This window comes from Corythoichthys intestinalis, chromosome 10 (assembly GCF_030265065.1).
Source record: "Corythoichthys intestinalis isolate RoL2023-P3 chromosome 10, ASM3026506v1, whole genome shotgun sequence".
Lineage (NCBI taxonomy): Eukaryota > Metazoa > Chordata > Actinopteri > Syngnathiformes > Syngnathidae > Corythoichthys > Corythoichthys intestinalis.
In genome coordinates this window covers 10,629,593-10,653,077 of record NC_080404.1, presented here as the reverse complement: position 1 = coordinate 10,653,077, position 23,485 = coordinate 10,629,593, and the positions used below count along the sequence as shown (strand labels likewise).

The 23,485-nt window shown below is 39.9% G+C and overlaps 1 protein-coding gene and 1 long non-coding RNA gene across 2 annotated transcripts in view; one reads left to right on the top strand and one right to left on the bottom strand.

Moving 5' to 3' along the window:
- The window catches only part of eys (eyes shut homolog), a 522,745-nt gene that overhangs the window by 471,115 nt on the left and 28,145 nt on the right, over window positions 1–23,485 (top strand). The window contains exon 44 of the mRNA XM_057847548.1: window positions 6,831–7,003. Coding sequence (XP_057703531.1) covers window positions 6,831–7,003 — 173 coding nt within the window. The remainder of the gene's footprint in view (window positions 1–6,830; window positions 7,004–23,485) is intronic.
- LOC130922645 (uncharacterized) lies at window positions 1,155–21,595 on the bottom strand. Its single transcript, XR_009064556.1, has 3 exons — window positions 20,511–21,595; window positions 3,324–3,484; window positions 1,155–1,464 (listed from the first exon to the last, which is right to left on the bottom strand). It is a non-coding gene; the product is annotated as an uncharacterized LOC130922645 (long non-coding RNA).

Below are 23,485 nucleotides of genomic sequence, written 5' to 3'. Positions count from 1 at the left end.
AGATCCTACCTGTGGCTTGCTTCCCAGTCCTCATGCATTATGTAGCGTTACAGAATTTCCAAGGGCATTTCTCATGGCATGCAACAGTAATGTTAATTGATTCACAGTGATTGTCAGATTATCATTACAATGAATGCGCTCGTTTACTCAAGCAAACTTTATTCCTCCGACAATATTCATATGTGACATTTTCAAAACTGTCACAAATGGTGGAGACGATACAGAGCTGCGTATGAATGTACCTTACAGACGGCATTAGCAGGTCATTAATACTCCTTTCTTTGTTGCAGAACACAGTCGTGTTCAACAATGCACTTTGCAGGCGACAGAATGTAAATATTTCATTTCTGGCAGCCAGTTTCTCAAGAAGCAAAAAGCACACCCTGCAGAGCTACTGCACCAAACACATGATTAATTTATGGGACTGAAACTCACCAGTGCCTACTCTATCTGTGACTAACCCTGAGTACACATCTTTTCTGCCACAACGTCAAATGTTGGTTTGTCTTATTGCCAAGCAAGAACTGAAGAAGGGAGATTCATATGTGTTTGTGCATTTTCTGACTTAGACAACCAGAACAATTGTTTTCACTCACCGGTTTGGGTTAGTTCGTTTAGTTAGTTAGATTTTTAATGGTCACATTCACATTCTACCACAGCAACTACAAGCCACCGTGATTTGACAAAGTATGTGATTGTTTACAATACATCCCAGATAGCAAAATGTAACTGGAGTGAAAATGAGCCAGATGTACTGCAAGTTTCGGCCCAATCTCATAAAACAGATCCGCCTCAGTGTCTTTTTGAACAATGAGCCAAAATCATTATAGATTCAGCTGCCGGATCAGCAATCAGTTTTGGGCCTGAACTGGTCCAAAGTAAGAGAAACCATGTTATCGTATGGCCCAGATATGGCAGACATGTTACCCAATCCGTGACAGCGCTGGGCCAAATTTGTATTAAAACCGTTTTCAGTAATAAATTTATAAATTTAATATAATATAATAATTATAATAAATTATAATATAATAATTATAATTTAATGTAATAAATTTGGGGTCCATTTTGTTCAATGTATCATACTGTAATGTGTTTTTAATATCTACATTTAATTTGGAATATAAACAATAATGAAAACTCCCCTTTTTCATGCCATTTATTAATGCTAGCATATTAATGCACCATAACATTACATTGTTTTTCACAAAAAACTTTAATTAGAACAAGCAACTGCACATTAAAGAGGACAGAGTTTTAGCCTATAAACAACATATTGTATTTGTTAAGGTTTTAGTGTAACAGGGGACCGAAGCGCAGAGACGGGAGGCTAACTTGCAATGGTAACAAGGGTTCAATGACGGTTAGAGGGAGTGGCAGATAGTGTCTGGAGAATCCGGTGGGCAGTTTGGTGATAGTACAGGTGAACGGGCAGGCAGGCGTTCAGGCAGGCAAGCAGTACAGGACCTAGGAGGAAAAAAACAAAAATGAGCTCGGTATCAGGATTGCAAGATTCTATGATAGCTGAAAGCTGGAGTCGCAAACTCGTGTAGTTGAGTTGTTGATCTGACGATGATGTGAGGCCAAGGGCAAGTTTAACCCTTTAACACCGAACGTGTCGGATGCGACACGTTTAAGCATATCATCTTTGAAGCCTTGTAACGCTGTAATTACGTCACCCACGTGCCCCTGGTTGCTCTCGTTTGAAAGTACGGAAGTTGATGTCCACACCAGTTTTTATTTGAAGTCAATCGACCAAGTAAAACGGGAGATAATGTCATTTGAGTTTTATAGTTTTATTGCACTCATAAATATGTATCGAAACGCTGCATGGACCATGTGTCTATATCCATATTTCCATCATTTCTTGTCCTTTTTTCAAAACCGAAAGCAGCACAAAAGACTACATATCCCAAGAGCCGTTATGATGTCAAGAAGGACGAACCTAATGTGAACATTTTTAATAAATTGACGAGCAAGGCGCCAACTAAGGGAAAGGAGACACGCGAAGCAAGCAACGGCCGGTTGAATTGAGCGAGCGATTTTGAAGCGTGCAGAATGAATCGAAAATGAAATAATGCATTAGCTTGCGCTAAATTTAGTTAACTCAAGGAATAGGGTGAGCTGTATTTGTCATTGTTTTCCTCGGATTAGTCGGCGTCTCGGTGAGTAGAAGTGACAGCAGCGCGCAAACGACGGATGAGTAGGCTGTGTGACGTTGTATGTGACGCAGCTCAGTGACATGTTCAAAAACAAACTTTATTGAGTGCGCAAAAAAAAAAAAAAAATGATTGGGTCGCATGCTTGGAAAAAATGAAATTGAACTGAACTACTTGTCAATATTTTTGAAAATACTTTTTTTTCAATGTTTATTATTTTTTCTTCACTATGAATCTTTTCAATTTTTATATAGATGTGTGTTCGAGAAGCTCGATTGCATGTACATGTATACCTTTGATAAGGTGATGGGTACAACACCTAACTTCACAAAGATATATCCTCCAAAACCTTTTTGTGTTGGATAATGTATATACAATTTTTTTTCTCACTATTTTGCACTGTATATAAGATGTTTTGACCAAAGTATAAAGGCGAAAAACGCCTATGACCATAGCTGCTGTTTGTGTTGAATTGTCAAACATAAAACTATTCAATCTTTTTTTTTTTCCTATTGAATGGTTATCCTAGCAAGTTAAATAAATATTATCATGCTTCAAAATGGTTGGTCGAGCATGTTTGGTTGTCAGTGGGACTTCAACATTACAAATTTTGAAAAAAGATTTGGGGATTTTTTTGTCTTTTTGGGTCCAAAATGTGGATTAAAGTTGGTCAGCGAAGAAAACAACAGTTTGGACATGAAGTTGAAGGTATCCTGAAAAAAGAGACCCAACTTGGCCAATGCAAACAGTTTTTTCTTTGAAATATAAAGGCAATATCAAAGGCATGCAAATTCAGCCAAAATAGGCGTAGGTGTTAAAGGGTAAAGTAAGCTGCTGATGATGATCACCAGCACCTGGTCCCAGGCTCACCCATCTGTCAAATCCTGCAATCAAGGCAGTGATACACATACACAAACACAAGGAGGAAGAGTGGGGCTCTGGGAGCAGGGACCCTAACAGTATTCCAACACTGAAACATTTACAGCAATATGGAGTAAATGCTTTCTCCCTCCTTATGTTGCTCTGAAATAAATTTATTACTTAACTTGTAGACAACGCAGTTCACTTGAATACACCAGTCATTTTACTAACGCTCGATTGAATAACTTGTTTAACAGTCAAGCAGTGACTTCAAAACATGATTATGACATTGAATAAAGCACTTACCATTACAATTTGCTGTCCGCCAAGATGCTGTGTCCTGACTCCTGCGTGTTCCACTGTTTAGCAGTGATGGCAAACTGAAGCCTCATGAAGCAGTGAGGCTTTCCATCAAACTGGTTCGCTCCTGGGCCGAGCATCGTGAGGCTTCATTTGTTCTATTGTGCCTTCATGTGGAAAATAAATGTCATGACAGACAGAGTGGTTAAAATGATACCATGGATTTGATGGGGTCAAAAGGGCAGGTAGTTGTTATGTGAATGAATGTGCGTGTGTTACTTGAAAGTAGAGCCTAGATTGGGCCTAAGAAATCCAGCCTGACCCGGCCCGAGCAATTACCTTAACTGTCAGGTCCGAGCCCGAAAAAACCCGAAATTGTATTTTTTTAATTTGTATACCCGAGCCCGAAAAAAAGCCGAAATTTTATTTTTTATTTGTGAGGACCCAGAAGAAGGAAATGCAGGGATGCAATGCATCACTCAGACCTGGACAGAGCACTGCTTGGAAAATGGCTGCATTTTGTGTGATCACATTTGTGACAACACCTATGTGCATAATGATAACAAATTAAAGCCTGTCTTTTATAACAAATTCTCCCAGTTGAACAAGACTGTAAAATGCATATTCAATAAACATTTATATCTTTCATATTTGTGTGTCTGCTCTATCAGGTGGATAGTTCATGCGTCATTTCCTTGGTAAAATGCAGCAACAGACATTTATTTTAATTTCTTCAAGTTGGCAGAAAAGAATGCAATTTTTCTTAATGTTTAAATAGTCTACATATTTTTATGATAATAATAAATGCATGTACACAACGAAATAACGCTGGATAGGTTTGTTAAATATATTTCTGTGTGGGATATTGTGCTCTCATGGACGCACCTCTCTGACAAGGAGAGGAACGGCAGCATATACAAAAATAAACTAAAATACTTTTAAATAACATTCTTTATTTTAATGACTCGCATCAGAACAAACAAAAGAACAACCTGCCTTAAGGAGCACTGAAACAAAATAAGAACATTTTAAAGAACACCACGAAGTCCTGCTTTGCACGAAGAGGTACGGCCCTCGAAACAAATGATAATAAAGATGTTGACTAATATCATATTCATATCGAAATTTGAAATTCGAAAAGGAAATATCAGGATGCAGAGTTGCAGACTCACGGAGAGCCCCATGCAGAGCCTTCATGTGCGCAAATAATGCACTGGCTCTGCATGCGGCTCATGTTTTGGATTACCAAAGCGCCCTTTCTCTGTTTTATCCAATTTATTTATTTTTATAACAAGTATTCCTTAGTTTAACATCCATATACAAATATACATTTATTCTAAAAAGAAAAAAGTTAGCGAGAGAAGAAGTCCGGCCCGACCCGACCCGAACGTAAATGAGTGACATTTTGGGCCCGACCCGAGCTCAAGATCTAGGCTCTATTTGAAAGAATGATTGCTTTATATTAGACATTGACACATAAACAAGGAACAAGGCACACCTTTCATTCATTTTTATTGAGGAAAACTTTCCTAATTTCCAAAGTTTTTGGCTTGAAACGGTTTCTTTTTTTTTTTTTTTTTTTTGATAGAATTTCTCCTGCTTTTGAAAATAGTCTTTCGCAAGGGACGGATGAGGCCGGGGTACAATGCCTCAACATAGATGAAGTGTTCTCTTGGTACCCAAGTTCTTTAGAACAAAGTTTGCACGTCACCTTTTGAAAAATCAGCAAGTAGAAGAAAGACATTAAAACGAGGGATACACTGTGTTGTCACAATAATTTACAATTATATATTCACACTGGTCATTTATTTGTACCTTTTTAGGAGAGAACTGCTCAAAATGATCCCAGACAGGGGATGTTCTCTTCTTTTTCGATGTTGGACAGTGCATCCATTGCAAAACGAATCCGATTGAATTTAGGTTTGAAGATGCGAGTTGGGTGTGTCAGTGTCACCTGTCAGCTCATTGTCGTCTCGGTGCGCCATTTCATTTCGAATCACCGGCGAAACTATGTGTTGGCGATGACGTATAGAAAGCCCGTCTCGTGAGGCTTCGGACGTAGCAACGTGCCTTCCGAGGCTTCGGATGTGGCCACAAGCGTAATCAACACATGCCTCGATGCGCGCTTTGCAGATTTTTTCCGGTTTACTTGGCACACGCCTCGGCGCCTCGGCACAGTAGGGCACATCACTACTGTTTAGTGTCGCAGAGTCACACGTCGACCACTAAATTTCAGATTTTGAGCGCGTCCGGTCTGCATTTGAGTTAGGCACTGTCCACTCCCGAACAGTGCCTGACTTAAATCAAACCTTAAAAAAGCTTAAATAACTTATTCTAAGCCACAGAACAACTCAATTAAATGAGAATGAAATAAACTTGAAACTGTCATGCCTTGTGGTGAGTTTTACCCGAGTGTGTCCGGTCATCATGATTACCCATTGACACTTATTGTTGCCTGCTCCTTGTGTCTTGACCAATTCACTGCCTCTTGCATCAACCACCTGAGTCTTAATGTCTCGTTACCCCATGTCTGTATTAAATTCCCCATGTGCTGTCTGTTTTTGTTGAGTGTTTGTCCATCCATTCTTACGTCAAAGCCCATGTGTTCCTTATCTTCCGCTAGGCTTTTGTTATTGCCGTGATTTTTTTTTTTTTTTTTGTCATTGTGTTTTTGGATCCCCACAGCTTTTGTTTGAGGTTCTTGTGTGTGTGTGTGTGTGTGTGTGGGGGGGGGGGGGGGGGTTCTCATGATAATGAAAACATTTTGAGTTCACCACAACCCTGCCCTGCCTCCCGTGTTTTCCCTGCAACCGGGTCCTCCTTGCCCCCCACGCTGTGACAAAAACACTAGTTTTTTAAGATTACTATGTCTTATTTGTTACTTGTTTTAACATTTATAAAAAATCAATTCTGTTCGGAGGTTTGAGATGAACTAAGTCAATAAAAGGGATTTGTGCAAGCTATATTTTTATGTATTTCTTATTTTAAGAGGGATTGGGGTAAATGTTCCAGAAATGTTCTTAATTTAAAAATAGATAAATTTCAAAACATTATTTGAAAGCAATTTTGTTTTTGATTTAAGTGAAAAATTACCAACTTTTAGATGCATGGGCTTAATAAAAACAAATAGCAATATTTAACTAGAATAATCTTACACATTAATCTGTTACTAGTCTTTAAAACTCAAAACAAGATGGGTAAAATTATTTGACTAGACTTAAGAAAAATAAACTTATGAAGACGTTATAAGTTTGCAGTGTATATAATTGTTCAGCTGTCCTTTGTCTTTAATTATTTGTTTAATATGCAGACGAAGATTCCTCCATTGTAGTGGAGGAATATGGTCTACCATCTGCACTAATGCTCTGCTTTAATTAATCTAAATGTATGTAGTGTACGATTCCTAGTTAACAAATGCAACCGTTTTAGTCAATCCCATTCATCACATACATTTCCCCACGTAGTTTCACCTCTTGGTCTAATGATGTGTCCCTGTGTGTCTGAACCATTTAGTGATGCAGAGGACTGGTTCTGCGAGTGTCCCCCGCTTTACACAGGCCAGCTGTGCCAGTTTATGACTTGTGACCGCAACCCCTGCAGTCACGGAGCTACGTGCATTCCAAAGTCACCACTCGAGGCAATATGTCTTTGCCCTTATGGAAAACGAGGCCTACTCTGTGATGAAGGTAAGTCGTTGAGAATAAACAGGTTGAAATAACAACAATCAGAAGACAAAAATTGTGTAATACACTTGCCTATAGTGTACTGCAAGCAAAACATCCCTTTTGCTTTTTAATATTCATGACGTTAGCAATTGTTACTAAGCGGGTATACTTCCCGTTTGTCCCTAATAGTAAATGCATGGAAATAGTGTATGAACGAGATGTTTACTGAGCTAAACCTACCAATTGTGTTCGAAGATGATGTCCCTGGTACTAAATTCACTGGTAATGATGTGGAAGAACTTAGAAATTTTCAGTTAAAGAGATGGCTTGAGTGTCGAGGGCTGAAAAAGGCAGGAAAAAGAGCTGACTTGATCGAGCGGTAGCTTTTTTATCGACACCTTTTTCTTGTGTGCATTGCCTTAGACCACTGACAATGACATTCTCCTGTTTCAACAATTTATCCTTTACCAACATATACCCTGTCTTTCTTATATATTATATCCCCTGGTTGTCCTATATCTCTGACCATTCTTGGGGGTAATTTACATTGCTATTTTTTTAGAAGCGATTGCAAATGCTACAGTTACAGCCAACGAACAATTTTAATTTTTTCATTAATAACAAATCTTAATTCAATAATTGATTTACCCTTCCCCCTTACTAAAGTTGTTTTTTTACAACAGAAAAGGTAACAACAGTGGCAGTCAGATACCATTTTTTTTTTTTTTTCCGGTGGCTCTTTCTTTCTTTATTTATTTTCCCTTCTGGCATGACAAATCAAAACAAACATACAGCATTTATATGTGTTTGCAATTAATTCAACCCGAAAAGAAAAAGGCAGACGGGAGAAGCCGAAGCTTATTGAGTCCCGCCCCCAGTATACCATAGGACGCAGAAAATATCGAATAACAATTTTTGACAATCAGATTGCGTAGTGATTTCAAGGGGTTTTTTTTGTTTTTGTTTTTGTTTTTTTCCCCATCCCCATTCATTGTCAGACAAAAGCAGCATGGCAAAACACCATGCTAAAAAATAAGTAAAAATGGCTTATCTCTTTGTTCTCTGTAGGACCATGGCCCCCAACAATTTTTTTTTTGCATATGAAGGTGAAAAGCTTCACCTTGCTGGCGTTAAACTGGTCTTTTGACGTCCGCACAAGTTGGTCCATTCATCACCTTTTTTCCTTCAAGTTTTTGGCTTTAGGAAACGTATGAAGAAAACATCCTTTATATGTCGTAATCTCTAGAGTCTTTTCTACAAGTTCCATGGCAGTAGTATTTACTCAGCATGTTCATTTTTGAAAGATCACCGGCAGAAAAACAAACAGTAATAGCATTAATTGTATGTGAGGGCGGGTCTATGTTGACCCACTTCCCGGTTGAGATGGCGACATACAGTCTAAAAATAGCTTTCGTGCGGTACGCTATTGGGGAGGCGTCCGCAGCGTTGTGGGTGCTCAACGGGTCTATCGTGGTGAAGAGGGATCTGAGCCAGAAGGCAAAGCTCTTGATTTACCAGCCAATCTACTTTCTATAGGCCAATATCAAATCTGCCATTCCTGGGGAAAATTATCAAGAGGATTGTTTTTTAATAGATCCAGGCTTTTATGATGCAAACCAATCTTTTTAACTCATTTCAGTCTGGATTTCGGCCACAACACAGCACTGAGACCGTGCTTATCAAAGTCCTAAATTATATTCATTGGAATAACGACCCAGGCAAATCATCTGTTCTGCTACTATTGGATCTCAGTGCTGCCTTCAACACGGTTGATCACAACATGCTACTCAGCAGATTGGAACAGTGGGTCGGGATCACTGACACTGTTCTTTAGTGGTTCACATCTTATTTACATGATAGGGATTTCTTTGTGTAAATCGGAAACCATGTTTCGGAACGAACCAAATTCACATCTGGGGTACCTCAAGAGGCCATTCCCGGACATCTACTAGTATACGCTTACTCTAGCTCAGATGACATCTCCTATCACACCTATGCAGATGATACACAACTCTACATCTCTGTGTCCTTGCATGATTATAGTCCCTTAGTCTCCCTGAGTAAATGTATTCATCAAATCAATGAATGGATGTGCCAGAATTTTCTCCAGCTAAATGTGGGAGGTGGAGGTGATCATTTTTTGCCAAAAAAGGAAAGGTCAAAGATCAGCATGCACCTTGGCACAATGTCACTTACAGCTACAAATCCAGTCAGAAATTTGGCATAATTATCGAGTATTTTTTTTTTTTTTTTAATCAGTCAGCAAGCTGCAGCTACTACAAAATGTTCCTGCCAGAGTCCTTACAAATACAAGCAAACTAGAACATATTACACGGTTATGAAATCGTTACACTGGCTTCCAGTGAGTCAAAGGATAGACTATAAAATACTACTGCTTATCTATAAAACACTTAACGGCCTTGGACCAAAATACATGCTCGATTTGTTTGACCCCTATGAAGCCTGTAGACCCCGAAGGTCGTCTGCAACGGGTGTGCTGTATGTTCTAAGAACAAGAACCAAGCAGGTTGAAGCAGCATTTCGTTACTATGCTCCTCACCTCTAAAACAAGGTACCTGAAGGTCTGCTCAAACTGTGAGCTCCCTTAAATCAGGGCTAAAAACGCTGTTGTTTACTACAGCATATTCATAACTGTCTATATACAGTGGTACCTCTACATATAAAGTTAATTCGTTCCAGGACCTTGTCTGTAAGTCGAAATGGTCTTATGTCGAGCAGGATTTTCCCATAAGAATGCATTATTGGTATAATTCCATCAATTTGTTCCACAGCCTAACAACATACACTAAATACTTAATAAATACTGCTGGTACTATTGCAAATAGCAATTACAAAGAGCAAAACACATGAATTATGAATAAAAATCGGAATAACAAGATAATTATAGTAATAATAATACCTTCTTACTTTTCATGTTCGGCTGCAACGGACATTAGGCATGTTGTGTTGCACAAGTTCTGAAATAAATAATTAAAAACCTGACGACGCTGGCGATTTTTTTGGAGATGTTACAAAAATAATAATTGTCACCTTAACTTATAAAGAGTGGCGAACAGAGGTCGTCGGAGGACCGTTGAGATCATAGATCTTCTACGCCTGTATTGTCGAGCCAGTTCCCAGACGCGCACACCACGCTCATATTTTTCAATCATTTCCATCTTCATTATAAAGGTAAGCCTCACCTTTTTCCACCACCGGCACTAACATTCTTGGAACCCATTTTGATTTCTCTCACAACAAAATCTGCCGTGCATCCGTCTTGCGGCAAAACAAACTCCGGCGCTGACATAAATCAGCAAATTTTACGCCGAAAAGATCGTGTGTCGAAGCAATCGTATGTCGAGGTACCACTGTATTTTAAATTTCAAGTTATTTGCTTTTTATTCCTTTTTTTATTGTTGTTTTATTTCTATTTCCGATTTCAATCATTTTTAATTTTCATTTTGAGTTAATGCGATTTTTACAAATTTACAAATCTGTTTGTGGATCTTCATGTGATGTAAAGCACTTTGAATTGCTTTGTTTTCAATTGTGCTATACAAATAGATTTGCCTTGCCTTCCTACCGTCACCTATGGCCATCAACTTTGGGTAATGATCGAAAGAACAAGATCGCGGATACAAGCATCTGAAATTAGTTTCCTTTGCATAGTGGCCGGGCTCAGTCTTAAAGATAGGGTGATGAGCTCGGTCATCCGAGAGGGACTCAGAGTAGAGCTGCTGCTCCTTCATGTCAAGAGGAGCCAGTCGAAGCAGTTCGGACATCTGGTTAGGATGCTCCCTGGATGCCTCCCTCGGAAGGTGTTTCAGGCACGTCCAACTGGGAGGACACCCCGGGGCCAACCCAGGACACGCTGGAGGGATTATATCTCTCAGCTGGCCTGGGAACGCCTTGGGATTCTCCCAGACAAGCTGGTGGAAGTGGCTGGGGAGAGTGTTGTCTGGGCTACTTAGCCAAGGCTCCTGCCCCCGCAACCCCGATTTGGAAAAGTGGGAGACAATGACGATGACGCTTGCCAACTGTTTTTTTTTTTAGTGTTTACAGGACATGTTTTGTGTGAACAATTTGAGATGCATGATTGTTTTTTTTAAATTCGTTATATATTTGCCTGTTTTGTCCTCAAGAATACAACCTTCATATGAATAAGCATCTAAAACAAGGCCCTCTTCTCATTTGAAAATTATGCTCCTAAAACAGCACTCACATCAGAGCAGTGTAGATTTTGCGGCTTTATTCAGGGACTCATCTGCAAACAGTTGGTGAATGGAAGCCTTGAGCAGTTGGTCGAATGAGTGCCTGTTGTTAAGTAAAGGGATTAATGGAACTAAATTGTGCTGATGATGTCGAAATGTGCGCTTCCTCCAGCAATAAAGTTGGATAATCAAAGGAAAACTCACAGCTGATTTGCTGAATATTTCAAAGGACTTTTAAGTTAATCAGATCGTATTTACCTAAAGCAACTTTTTGTAACAGTTTTGCTCTATAAAAGTGGAAAGTTCGATTTTTTTTTATTACAATTCATTTGCTTAAGAGCTGTTTATTTTGTGGATCTTTTAAAAAGTCAGCCAATGAAGAAGGAGTCAGCTCTTGTTCTCACAAGTGAGGGTTTTGCATGACTGAACTAAAGAGCAGCATGGTGCTTGGCATATCATAGAAATGCTCCAGCACCCACATGGCAGAAACAGCAATTCAACCATCCAGCACAGCACCAAGCCTACGCCTGACATTTAAATCCTGCCAACATTCGATAAGATCAGCACAATCACAGCTGATCACTCCCAAGGGTTTTGTTGTATGCTTATCTCAAGGCCACAGAACCATCTCCTATTTCCTAATATGTATTAGAGTAATAAATGAGCCCAGCAGTTCTTCATGTTTAATATCTTCAAGTTTTTCAACTGTTCCAAGCAGTGTTGTTTTCTTCAACAATAACAATAACGAAAATATTTCGTCCACGAACAATTTTTTCTTGATGATGATGAACTAAAAACGTGGCTTGAGAGACTAGAACATAACGAGACATATGCCAGTTTTCGTCTGACGAGACGACTACGAGACGAAAATGCGACATCGCTTCTGTCATATGTTCAAAATGCGTGACATTTTCATATTGTACGTGGAGTACGTCAGCTTGCATCGTGGCAATATTCGGGGCATGTCACTCATGTGAGATGTATTGGTCTCTCCCTCCTCACCGGAGTTTAGTATGTCTCTCTAGCACAGTGCTTCTCAATTATTTTCTGTCACGCCCCCCCAAGGAAGACGTAAATGTTTCGCGCCCCCCCAAACTCTCTGCCGCCACTGTAAATAGTATCATTTGTCTATAAAATTACTATTATAAATACGCATCTGCCTAACATTGTTTCCTTTTTTTTTCTAATAAAGAGAAAAAGTAACATAGATCAACTTATAATAAAGTATAACTTTATTAACATTGTTTTGTTTGTAACAGAGAAGACTTGACGTGCATCAATTTGCCTGAATTTAAAAAAAAGTCACATCCAAACTGTAAAAAATACACTCAAGGTACATTTTTGACCATACAGAAAAATAAAATGTAATAAAATCAGTAAATAATAACAAATTAAAATTGATTAGAAACATTCACTCATGAGGACAATATGCCAAAAAATTTGACCGAAAAAACAAAACTGAATAAAAGGAAAAAAAAGTGTCCTTGGACAGGACAGCTTTTATTTTTGCGGCTCACAGTATTTACCTCCTTTGCAATGGTGTGGAGTTATTTTTCAATGAGCATGCTAACAATGCTCAGTGGATTACTGATATAACACTGACAAAGCAGGACAATTGTTGGCAATATTCGGCACGTTTTCACTGAAAAACAATCAAGCGGCTTATCAATGAGATTGGGGTCTAATGTCTTTAAGTGGCGTCTTAATTGATTTGGCTTCTGGCTGTCCGCTATAATTATTTTTAGACACAGTAAACAGTGGTCTTTCCTCATCACCCACTATATTAAAAGTCAAAGCTAAAAGGCAAACGGCACGAAAAAAGCGCATTCTCGGCGGCCGAGGTAGAACCGTAGGTGAGGGCGGTCGTCGTGCCGATCCCAAGCCGAAAATGGCACTTCTCGGGTGGCGACGTGAGAACCGGACAAGACAGTGGGTCGCTGCGTGAGTGAGTCCGGTCGGAAAACGGCTTTCGAAAACGGCGGTGGCAGACTGCTCTTCATATCTGTTTTCTGTGTGCTGAGTGCTCTTCCTTAGTTCAAAAATACTGCGCGCACTCTGAAAATTAGAGCGCCACTACCACCTACTGAGTGGATGTGCAAGTACACTTTATTCCAGTACGGCAAAAAAACAAAAAATGCATGTTCCCCGAGGTCACATGCGCCCCCCCTGGCATCGCTCTGCGCCCCCCCAGGGGGGCGCGCCCCACTATTTGAGAAGTACTGCTCTAGCAGGAGCACTGGAAGTCACTCACAGCAGGGGGTGCTGAGGATCTTTTTTAGTTTTTCCCATCCAAAACAGCCATTTCGGTCCAAATTTGTCATGTTCACACATTAGCTCCATACAAGGCGTGCATAATGGAAGTACACATGCCTAATGGAAAGTTTACACACTCCTACTAGGCTACTACAAAAATAGCGTTCTATTTCACCTACAGTGTGTGTTGGAGTTTTTGTAATAGAAATAAAAGCTCCCGCGGCTAGACGCACAATGACACACAAACACATCTGAAAACTACAAGGGCCAATAAGCCTCAGTTTAACACCCCCCTTTTCACAACACTCAAATAAACTGCACTGGAATATCCAACAGAGCTCTGCACGGCGGCAGCTCAACAGCAACAACAAACAATAATATGACTACAATGCAAGCATGTCTTACATACTTGAAAACACCAAACCACTATCATCTTCATTTTCAACCTCGAATTGACTTTTAGAAATTTTTGCTGTTTTTGCAAAAAAAAAAAAAAAAAAAAAAAAACATCGCTACATTGTTTTTGTGCCATGTTAACGCCTTTTATTTTTCTGTTCCAATAGCGCCTTATTCAACGTGACCCGTTAGCGTGCAAGGTGTCAGGTAGTGTTATTAACAACAACAAAAAACTTAATCCTCAAAGTTAAATACACTACTGTTTCAATATCTTTTATTAATTCACTTTTAACAAAAAACAAGAATATCAAAACACTTTTCCCTCCAACACCAGGGGGTGCTCCAGCACCCCACTTCCCGTGCCACTGATTTCAAGCTCCATCTTGCTTGTTTGATAACACGTTAAGATTTGTTTTCTTATCTTGGCAAGAGAGAATATGCAATGTTGCTTTAGTCTTAAAAGGTCTGTGCTGAGTGATCATCAGACGCTAAATGTAGATCGTAGCGTTAGCGTAGCATTTGCGTTCATGTGAGCATTAGCTTCAGAATGGTGAGCATCCTCTTAAAACACTGGCCAGTCTAAAGCAAAGCCACTTGGCTTTTCTGGATCAGCAAGTCTAGAACACACATACAGTTCATGGCTTCTAGATGGATTATATATGGCGGAAAACACAGACAAGACTGAAAAAGCAGTTTTTGCTCTGGCACTCCTCTTTAAAAGAAACTGCTGTATTTTAAGCCAAAATAACTGTTGTGTTTGATAGAACAATATGTCTATATGCTGCCATAGCAGATTCATGGCGCATTAGGCCCCCGAACTATTTTTAATTTGCCAATTTTACCCTGAAAACCCCCGTTTACAGACGTCGTGCAACCGCTTTTGTTTCAACCCAGCCATAAAACAAAGGTAATTAAATATATCTATTATTCAAAATGTCTGTCATTTTTAGCTTAGAATCACTAATTGATGTCTAACATTTCGTTTAAAAAAAAAAGACTATAAAAAATGATTCACTTGCATATTGTAAACTTTTAAACAAATTACGTCACAATAAAAAATGGCGTCTGTAAAAAAGTCACGGATATTAACCTCATAACAATCGCTTAAGTGTATTTTTTTGTTTTTGTTGCATTTTTTCCGATATGTTAGATGATAAATAATCGATCCAAACAAAGAAAAAAACATTTAAAAAGGTTGATATATGAAAAAGAACATCTCAACCACTCCTTGATGTCTGCGATTTCTACATCGCGACCCTTGTTATATTACCATGTTTCAAACATAAAATCCCCCAAAAATTCAGCTGTGGCCATTCACAGCTGTGTCTTGACACTCAGTGATACATGCTACATGGAGTTTTTGGATCGAAACAAGGTCAGTACGCGATAATATATCGTTAAAGTCATGGCGTCTGTAATTTTGCTATAGGGTGCTCTCACCTCCAGATACGGTTTTGCTGTTTAAAAAAATATATTATACTTAAAAAATGCCCTCCTGTTCAAAACTTTTCTTCCCCCAGAAAATTGAGAATTTAAGCTTTCCAATGATGTATCACACATGCATATCGGACAATTTTGAAATTTGGCCAAATTGGGGGTCTCGGAGCGGAACTTGAAGTCACCTGAGTGTTTTCCGCCATATATATGTAATTTATTATTATAGTTCAATTGAAAATAATGTACTGCTTTTCCTAATGAGTGTGTATTATCAGTTGGTGTTGTCCTCGTAGACGCAACAATACTGTATGTACTCTTCTATGTTCATTCGAAAATGTTAGAAATGCTAGAAATGTTATTTTTTTCGAACTAAAACTTTTAAAAATTTTACAGACGAAAGCATTTTGAGTAACTGTCGACTAAAACTGGACAAAATTCGTGTGAGATTTCGTCGACTAAAACTAGACGGAGACAAAAACATTTTGAAATGGCTAAAAAATGACTGAGACTATTAAGTACAGTGGTATGATCCTTTCGACATCGACATAAAATTTGACTCGTCATTTGTCTCGACACGTGACGACATGCTTGAAATATGAGGATTTAGAACACCGTTGCAATTTCAATGTTTTCCCGCAAGACAGTAGCACGGCGGAGTTTCTTTAGAGACATCAACATGGGTCCCAAGAGGGTTAGTACAGGTGGTGAAAAAATGTAAAAGGTGATGCTTACCATTGAAATTAAGATGGAAATGATGGAATATGTCTACGATCTGGACGGTCCTGCTCCGACCTACTTTCGCCAGTCTTTAGAAGTTCAGGTGACAATTAATATCGTAATATCAGCAAGGAAGTCGCCAGCTTTGCCAGGTTTTTAATCATATATTTCAGAACTTGTCCCACACAACAGTCTGTCGTACCCGACACTAACAACAACAGAACATGAAAAGTGAAAGTTAAAAACTAACACACCTTTCTCACGGTCTCGTCAGTTTGTTCAGGAACAGCATGCAAAACATGACCGCCACTATGCTATTTGTTATTGTACCTGCAGTATTTATGTGTGGTTTAGCCTAGGTTTCGGGCTGTGCAATGAATTAATCGAATTCAAATCGAAAACCACCAAGTCTTCAGCGTTAATATCTAATTAACACCTTCCTTACCATCTTTTATCACTCTCATATTCCACAACATCAAAATGTCTGATATTGTCCCAAATGGGTTATGGTGAAACCTGCTGCGTTCTGACCAGTTTTGTTTTTAGCAGCCATTTTGATTTCATCTTAGTCTTTTGGACGAAAATAATTCTTAGTCTTCGTCATATTTTCGTCATTTCAAAATGTGTTCGTCTCCGTCTAGTTTTAGTCAACGAAAACTGTTCTCCTTATTCTCCTAAAATTTTCTCCTAATTTTAGTCTACAATTCTCAAAATGTTTTCATCAAAAGTTCTAGTCCATGAATAAATAAATAAAAGGTTTATAACAATTTCGAACTAACTAACGATAACTGTAGAGTCTGCAAGGATATCACCATTTTCATGATGATAATACACACTCAGCAGAAAAACAGCACATCATTTGCAATAAATTTAACTCACCTGGACGCTACGAACTGTATGTTAAATGCTTTCCAAGAGTTTAAGAAGACACAGTCACTGCGTTAAATGCTAATGCTAACGCGAAGGCTATGCTAACGCCACAAGCCAGTTTAGTGTGTGAAGACCACTCAGCACAGACCTGTAAAGGCTAAAGCAACATGGTGTAACTTACAATGGCATAGCCAAGATAAGAAAACAAAACTTACCAAGCAGAACGTTTCACAAAAGGAGCCTGGAATGGGCACACGCTAAAGCATGTGTGAGGGGCCCAGCAGGTCACATGAGTGACACGACTAAACACTGCTAAATGCGTTCTAACTACGCATACAAAAAAAAAAGTAACACAAATTGTGAATTTATAACGGGAACTATGGGGAATCTTCTCATGTCGTCAGACAACAATTGGCATCCATCTCGTTATGTTTTACTCTCCCAAGACACGTTTTAGGGCATCATTGTGATGTCATCGTCATTAAAAAAATGTTCGTTGACGAAATATTTTCATTATTGTCATCGCTGACGAAAACAACACTGGTTCTGACATAGACATTGGGAAACAGTTCAATTGTTTATGCTCACGTGTACTTTTAACACAGGGAACGATGCATCTCTTTTAAATTATAATGTATTCTTTTGGGGAAATCCCGATCAACCTACGACCATTTCGACTTACAACCCAGGTCCTGGAACAAATTAAATTCGTAAGTAGAGGTACCACTGTATTTTGATCCAAAAGACTAAGACGAAAAATTAAAATGGCTGCCAAAAACAACACTGGTTCAAAGTGATTTTAAAACTTCTTTTACCGGTACTTCTCTTGATTCGGAAAATTAGCATCTTTGTCATTGCCGATGACCCCATTTCAAAGGAAAATCATATGGGTTACCTTGGGAAATACAGTAGCTCAAGGAACTTGTTGATTCCAGCCGACAAACTATTAGCAGTGGTCAAAGAGCAGTACCTGTTCCTTTTCAGCATTCAAGTAATCACATTTCATTTTTCAAACCCTCAGGGATGATTACTCCATGTCAAAGCAAGAACTCTTATGGTTTTAAAGGACGGCCAACCAAAGAGGCTTAGGTAGCGTAGCTTAAAGGTCAGAAGAAAAGAAAACAAGATTTTGTTCCCTTAGTGTAATATTTTCTGCTGTGCTCTCAAGTGCACTTAAATTGATACAGTTGCTCTCTGAACAACCAGGAAACGAAGTGCAACGGATGTCGGAGTGGCTTAGCGGATTCCATGAAACATTCATGTATATTTTCAGTGACTTCCTTCAGAATTATTAATAATCTACCTTCACAGAAATGTTGCTCATGCATCCATATAGTGTTGGGATAGAACAGGACAATATAGAATATTGTATTTTTCTGCGCACTTAGAAAATTATATTTTTTTCCCAAAAAATTCACAGCGTACCTTTTTAATCTAGTAGGTATTCCTTAGACAACATATGAATTCTGGTTGTATTAATGTATTGCATAACTGTATTTTACTGCTCCAGTAAAGTGCTCAAGACACAAATTCATCATTCATTCATCAAACCCATGAATAAAAAGTAAATAAATTAGAGATAAAACAATAATTACTTTGTTAAAAGATGAAGAAGAACAAATGTCAAATGCAGCAAATGGACGCATAATGCGCCTTGTGTTGCCTAGTGCTTAATTTGTAAATCATAAGGTGCCGGAATGCAAACTACATATGGGTGGGATGACGAGACGGTCACAAGTCCCGGAACATACGCAGAAAATGGTGCCAAAAACAACACGCAAATTCCCACTTGCCACGCTGTGGGACTTTTCTTTCTTTTTTTTTGTGCTTTTCTGACTCGTTTTGAACCATCTTCCTTCTTTTTGAAAAAAGACAGTAAATGCAACTGTATTTTTGGCATGTTGAAATACCATTTGATCCTGGCTGCTTGCTCCCCAAATGCCGCAAATTTCAAGTTTTTGTGTTGCTTTTTTTTTTTTTTTTTTTTTCAATGCATCAACAAATCTCTGACTCTTTCAAATGACGTTAAAGTTTTATAAACAACATGCAATTCTTGGGATTTGTTCCGTAAATGAATTTATGCATATTGTTATTTTATTTTATAGTGTCATGTCCTTAACTATGTTTCTAATATTCTGTTATAATGTTTTCCGAGGCACCCTGAAATGCACGCAACGTTACTGTTGTTTTGGTCACGTGATGCGGGAGTGAGATAGAGAGGCAAAGCCTGCCGAGAGCCACAAGTTCTGTTCGTTGTTTTAGATCCATCTGTTAATTATGAATCAAAGTTGTCAGCACGTCGTGCGTTCGATACCTCAGTCAACAAAAAGCTCAAAACAAGACACTATGCACGGTCCCTTTAAGAGACGCTGGGACTGGAGAGCTGTGAGTAGTAGGAAGCGAGGGGGAGACGGGCGAGAAGCAAAAGTTCGCCGTCGAACATGGCGGCAGTCCGCTGTTATTTAGTTTATTGTTTTCTTATTGTTGCCACAATAAAGTGGAGAAAGCCATTAATGACTCCTCTCCTTCTTTCCCCCCATTCGAGGTGGCGGATCTTGTTCTGGCAAGATTTTCATTTATGAAAATACAGTGAGCCCTCGCTACATTGCGCTTCAAACTTCGCTCAATCCATCGTGGATTTTTTTTCAATTAAAAAAAATATATATAAACAGATGAGCTGTCCTGAACCGAACACATAGTCTCACTCTCGCTCCCTCCCTCCCTCTCCCTGCTCTTTGTTCGTGAGGCACGTCACTGGAGTTGCTTATTGAAGTTTACAATGTGACAGATGTTTGTGTTTGAGCTTGCCAGAGTCACAGACTTCAAAAGCGCCGCATGCGTCAATCATTATTTAACTTGTTAAACAGTTGCTGTGGCAACTCATTGTGTGTAAGTGAGCAGCTGGAGTGGATTTGAAGGGACACTCAATGAAGCATTTAATAAAGACAAGCCTTTTTTAACGGATCTGAACAAATACATTGAACAAAAATGTGTCAATCATCGTTTAATTTGTTAAGCAGTTGCTGTGACAACTCAATGTGTGTAAGTGAGCAGCATGAGAGGATTTGAGTAGACTCACTATGGAGCATTTAACAAAGCAAAGCAATTTCCTACTACTTTATTCTTGTTTAAAAATAATTCGGTGGGACAGTAACATGTTTAAACTTAACATAATTATTACATTTGAAGTGCTTAAAAAACATTTATTAAAATATTAGATAAGTATTTTTTTAAATTATACTTTGGGGGGAAAAATAGGAAAAAAATGTCTTATATGTATTTTTTCCAATGCTAAATCTGAGTAAACTCATTCAATGTGTGATTCACTGAAGGTGCGCTTTATAGTTTAAAAAAAAAAAAAAAAAAAAAAAAAAAAAAGAGGTACCTTCATTCAGAAATTGATTCAACTATTTTGATCGTGCAGATAATCTTTATTTGTTCTGATACTCTTTTACTAATTTTATTATGTGATGAGATTGTTGTGTCTGTAAGATATATATATATATGCTGTATATATATAGACAGTTTAATACCATGGGATTGTGGGATATGTGGGTGGAGTTAGTGTGTTGTTAGCGTGTGTGGATACGGAAGTAAAGGAGTGTTCAGAAAGCCAAGCTTGTGTCCATCTGTGCTCTTACCGTAACACAACAATTTGGCGACGAAGATGGCTGGCTTTAACCTTCCTCCACCGGACCCGTTCCTGCCGGTACCGGGAGAGCCCGTCGTGCCGTGGGGCCGATGGCTAACAGGTTTCAATGCCTACGTTGTTGCAATGGGGTTCACCGACGAGCAGATGCCGGATAGGCGCAAATTGGCTCTTCTCATCCACTGCCTCGGCATCGAAGGACAGCGCATTTTGGAAGCGCTTGGGTCCGCTACGACGTTCGACGCGGCTGTGTTGTTACTGACGGCTCACTTCACGGGGAAACAGAGAGTTCTGATGCGCAGATACAAACTGCGGAAGCGCCATCAGCGACCGGGCGAGTCAATTCAGTCCTTCGTTGCAGACCTCCGCGGCCTTGCTAGTCACTGTGACTACGGCGCGCTGCAGGATCAAATGATACGAGATCAAATGATTGAAGGCACATCATGTGAAAAAACGAGAGAAAAACTCTTAATGGAATCTGACGATCTGTCACTCGCTGACGCCATCAAAATAGCACTTCAAGTGGAGTCGGCACTTGAATGTTCTTCTTTGCTGAATTCCACCGAAAACATGTACGTCCAACAAATTAGTGTTGTATCGGTCGCGAACGATTCGTTCTTTTTGAACGAATTGTTTGGGTGAACGAGACCGAACTAATCACCATCTGCACTGATTCGTTCTATGAAGTTGGTGGCGCTTGTTCGCTGCGTGGGAGGGCGTTGAGCAAGCGGCAGCGTCTTCTGACATCGCACACGACCAATCAGACGCCAGCCTCATCGCGGGCAGGGGAGGGAGCGGAAACAGAATCATGGCGTATGTCACTCATTTCCACGTGTGGCCAATAAGCAGCCAGCGTGCAGGCAGGGGGGAAAGACTGAGTTTTGTCACTTCCCGTTCAGTGATTCGGTCCTCCGGTTCCTGACCTAGCTTGCTGCTAACTTGACTTTCCAGTAATGACTATGCGGTGAACGAGTCATAAAATGAAAGGAAACGACTTTGTCACATATTTGTTAACGTGGAGCCTATCAAATGCTGCTCAAAAAGACAAAAACACCACACAAATCTAGCGAGCATGGTTTAGTGTTCTACTTTTCTCAACAGACTCGGGACTGTGCCTATGACGATATACTATCAAATTTACAGTAATTTAAAACACGCGTAGCTACGATGCAAGCAAAACCTGAGCTGCGGTCGCGTGACGGCAGTGAAGCGGGCAGAGAACTGTCACTATATGGAGGCTTCATGGCAGCGATATGTACCTCATATGTGCACAGAAAAAAAAATAATATTTAGTATGATCACCATAATACTGATTTGCAATGAAACTGTATATACATGTCAATTTTTTCCGAGTGTTTTTTTTTTTTTTTTTTTTCGTGTCAGAGGGTGTCGGTTGGTTTGACAAATTATGTCAATCCGTCCATCATGTGCTACTCAAGCGCCCCAAAAACAAAGCGCGCGGACACGGGAGATGTCGCAATATGTCTACATTTTTCTTAACAGACTAATGAGAGTAGAAAGGCGAAATCATAAAGCAAACAATTATTTCTCGTCAGCATTTGACGATCTGAGATGCGGGGACGACAGGGAGCTGACCGGATTATTTTATTTATTAATACCAGTGCAAAAATTCAAAACGATCATCTTAATAATAAAAAACAAAAATACAACAGAGCGAGAGGTTAATATGATGTGTTGGCCGTTCCATAATTAGAAATTAAACTTTCGATTTATTTTTATTTTCGTGACAGCAGGCATGCCGCGTTGGCTGTTAGCAGCAGCATTGTATATGTGAGCAAGATCATGCTAAAGAAAGTCCGTGCGCCCCCGACCCCAAACCCCGACTTCCCCCTCAAAAGGAAAATGTTTAACCGTGTCCTAATTCGAAATGCAAGCACGAGCCATGACTTTGAGCCCATAGAACTAGGACAGACGACGCGGAAGTTCTCCCTCGCTTTTGCAGCAGCGGGAGGGAGACGAGGCTGTCTCTGAGAGCAGAATGATATCGCCTGTCACTCATTTCTGAAACTACGACGAGTGGTCAATGTGCAAGAGAGGGAGGGACCAAGCAATGTCACTTCCCGTTCAGTTATACTGCGAAGCGGTCTTTGGGGATTCGTTCGGCAACGTCACTTCCCGTTCACTAACCGAACGATTCATTTGGGTGGGGAGGGAGATGAGGGGGGCGAACGATTCGTTGAACGATTCGTTTGAACGAATCGTTTTACTGAACGAACCGGAATGGATTCGTTTACTCAAGTGAACGACAGATCCCGTCACTACAACAAATGCCGACGCAGCACGTGGTACGACAACCACCATCTCAACATGCATCAGCTCCAGACACTGCAGGCAGGGAGGCTGACGTTGCAATGTTACAAATGGTCAGACAGCGCCCTCGTGGGGGAGATAGGAGACACTGCAGCAACTGTGGCTCATTTACACATATAACAAGAGCACCAGACTGCCCCGCACGCGGTCAAACGTGCAGAAACTGTGGAAAACTCAATCATTTTGCTAAGTTATGTCGTTCAGCTACATACCACGTCACCTCACCTAACAATCCGGTTTGCAGTTCTCGATCTGCCACAGGCTCTGCTGACATTAGTAATGTCCTATCTACCAGTGCGTCATTCAAGACATGCACTGTCCAACTGGGAGAGGTGGGCATTCCATTGCTGGTGGATACTGGAGCTGCAGCGTCACTGCTCAATTATGCAACCTATAGGATGTTCTTTCACCATCTTCAGCTTGGCCCTCGTCCCAGACTCCCTCTGCAGGGGTATGGAAATTCAAAAATCGACGTGATGGGCACCCTTAATCTGCCGGTCAGCTACGGGTCAAAGCATCTACCATCCTTCCCATTCACAGTGGCACGCCAGGGGGCCAACCTGCTTGGCTTGGACCTGTTTATAGAACTGGGCTTTTCAATGATGGACAACAGCGGCCAGGCTATAATGCAGGTCC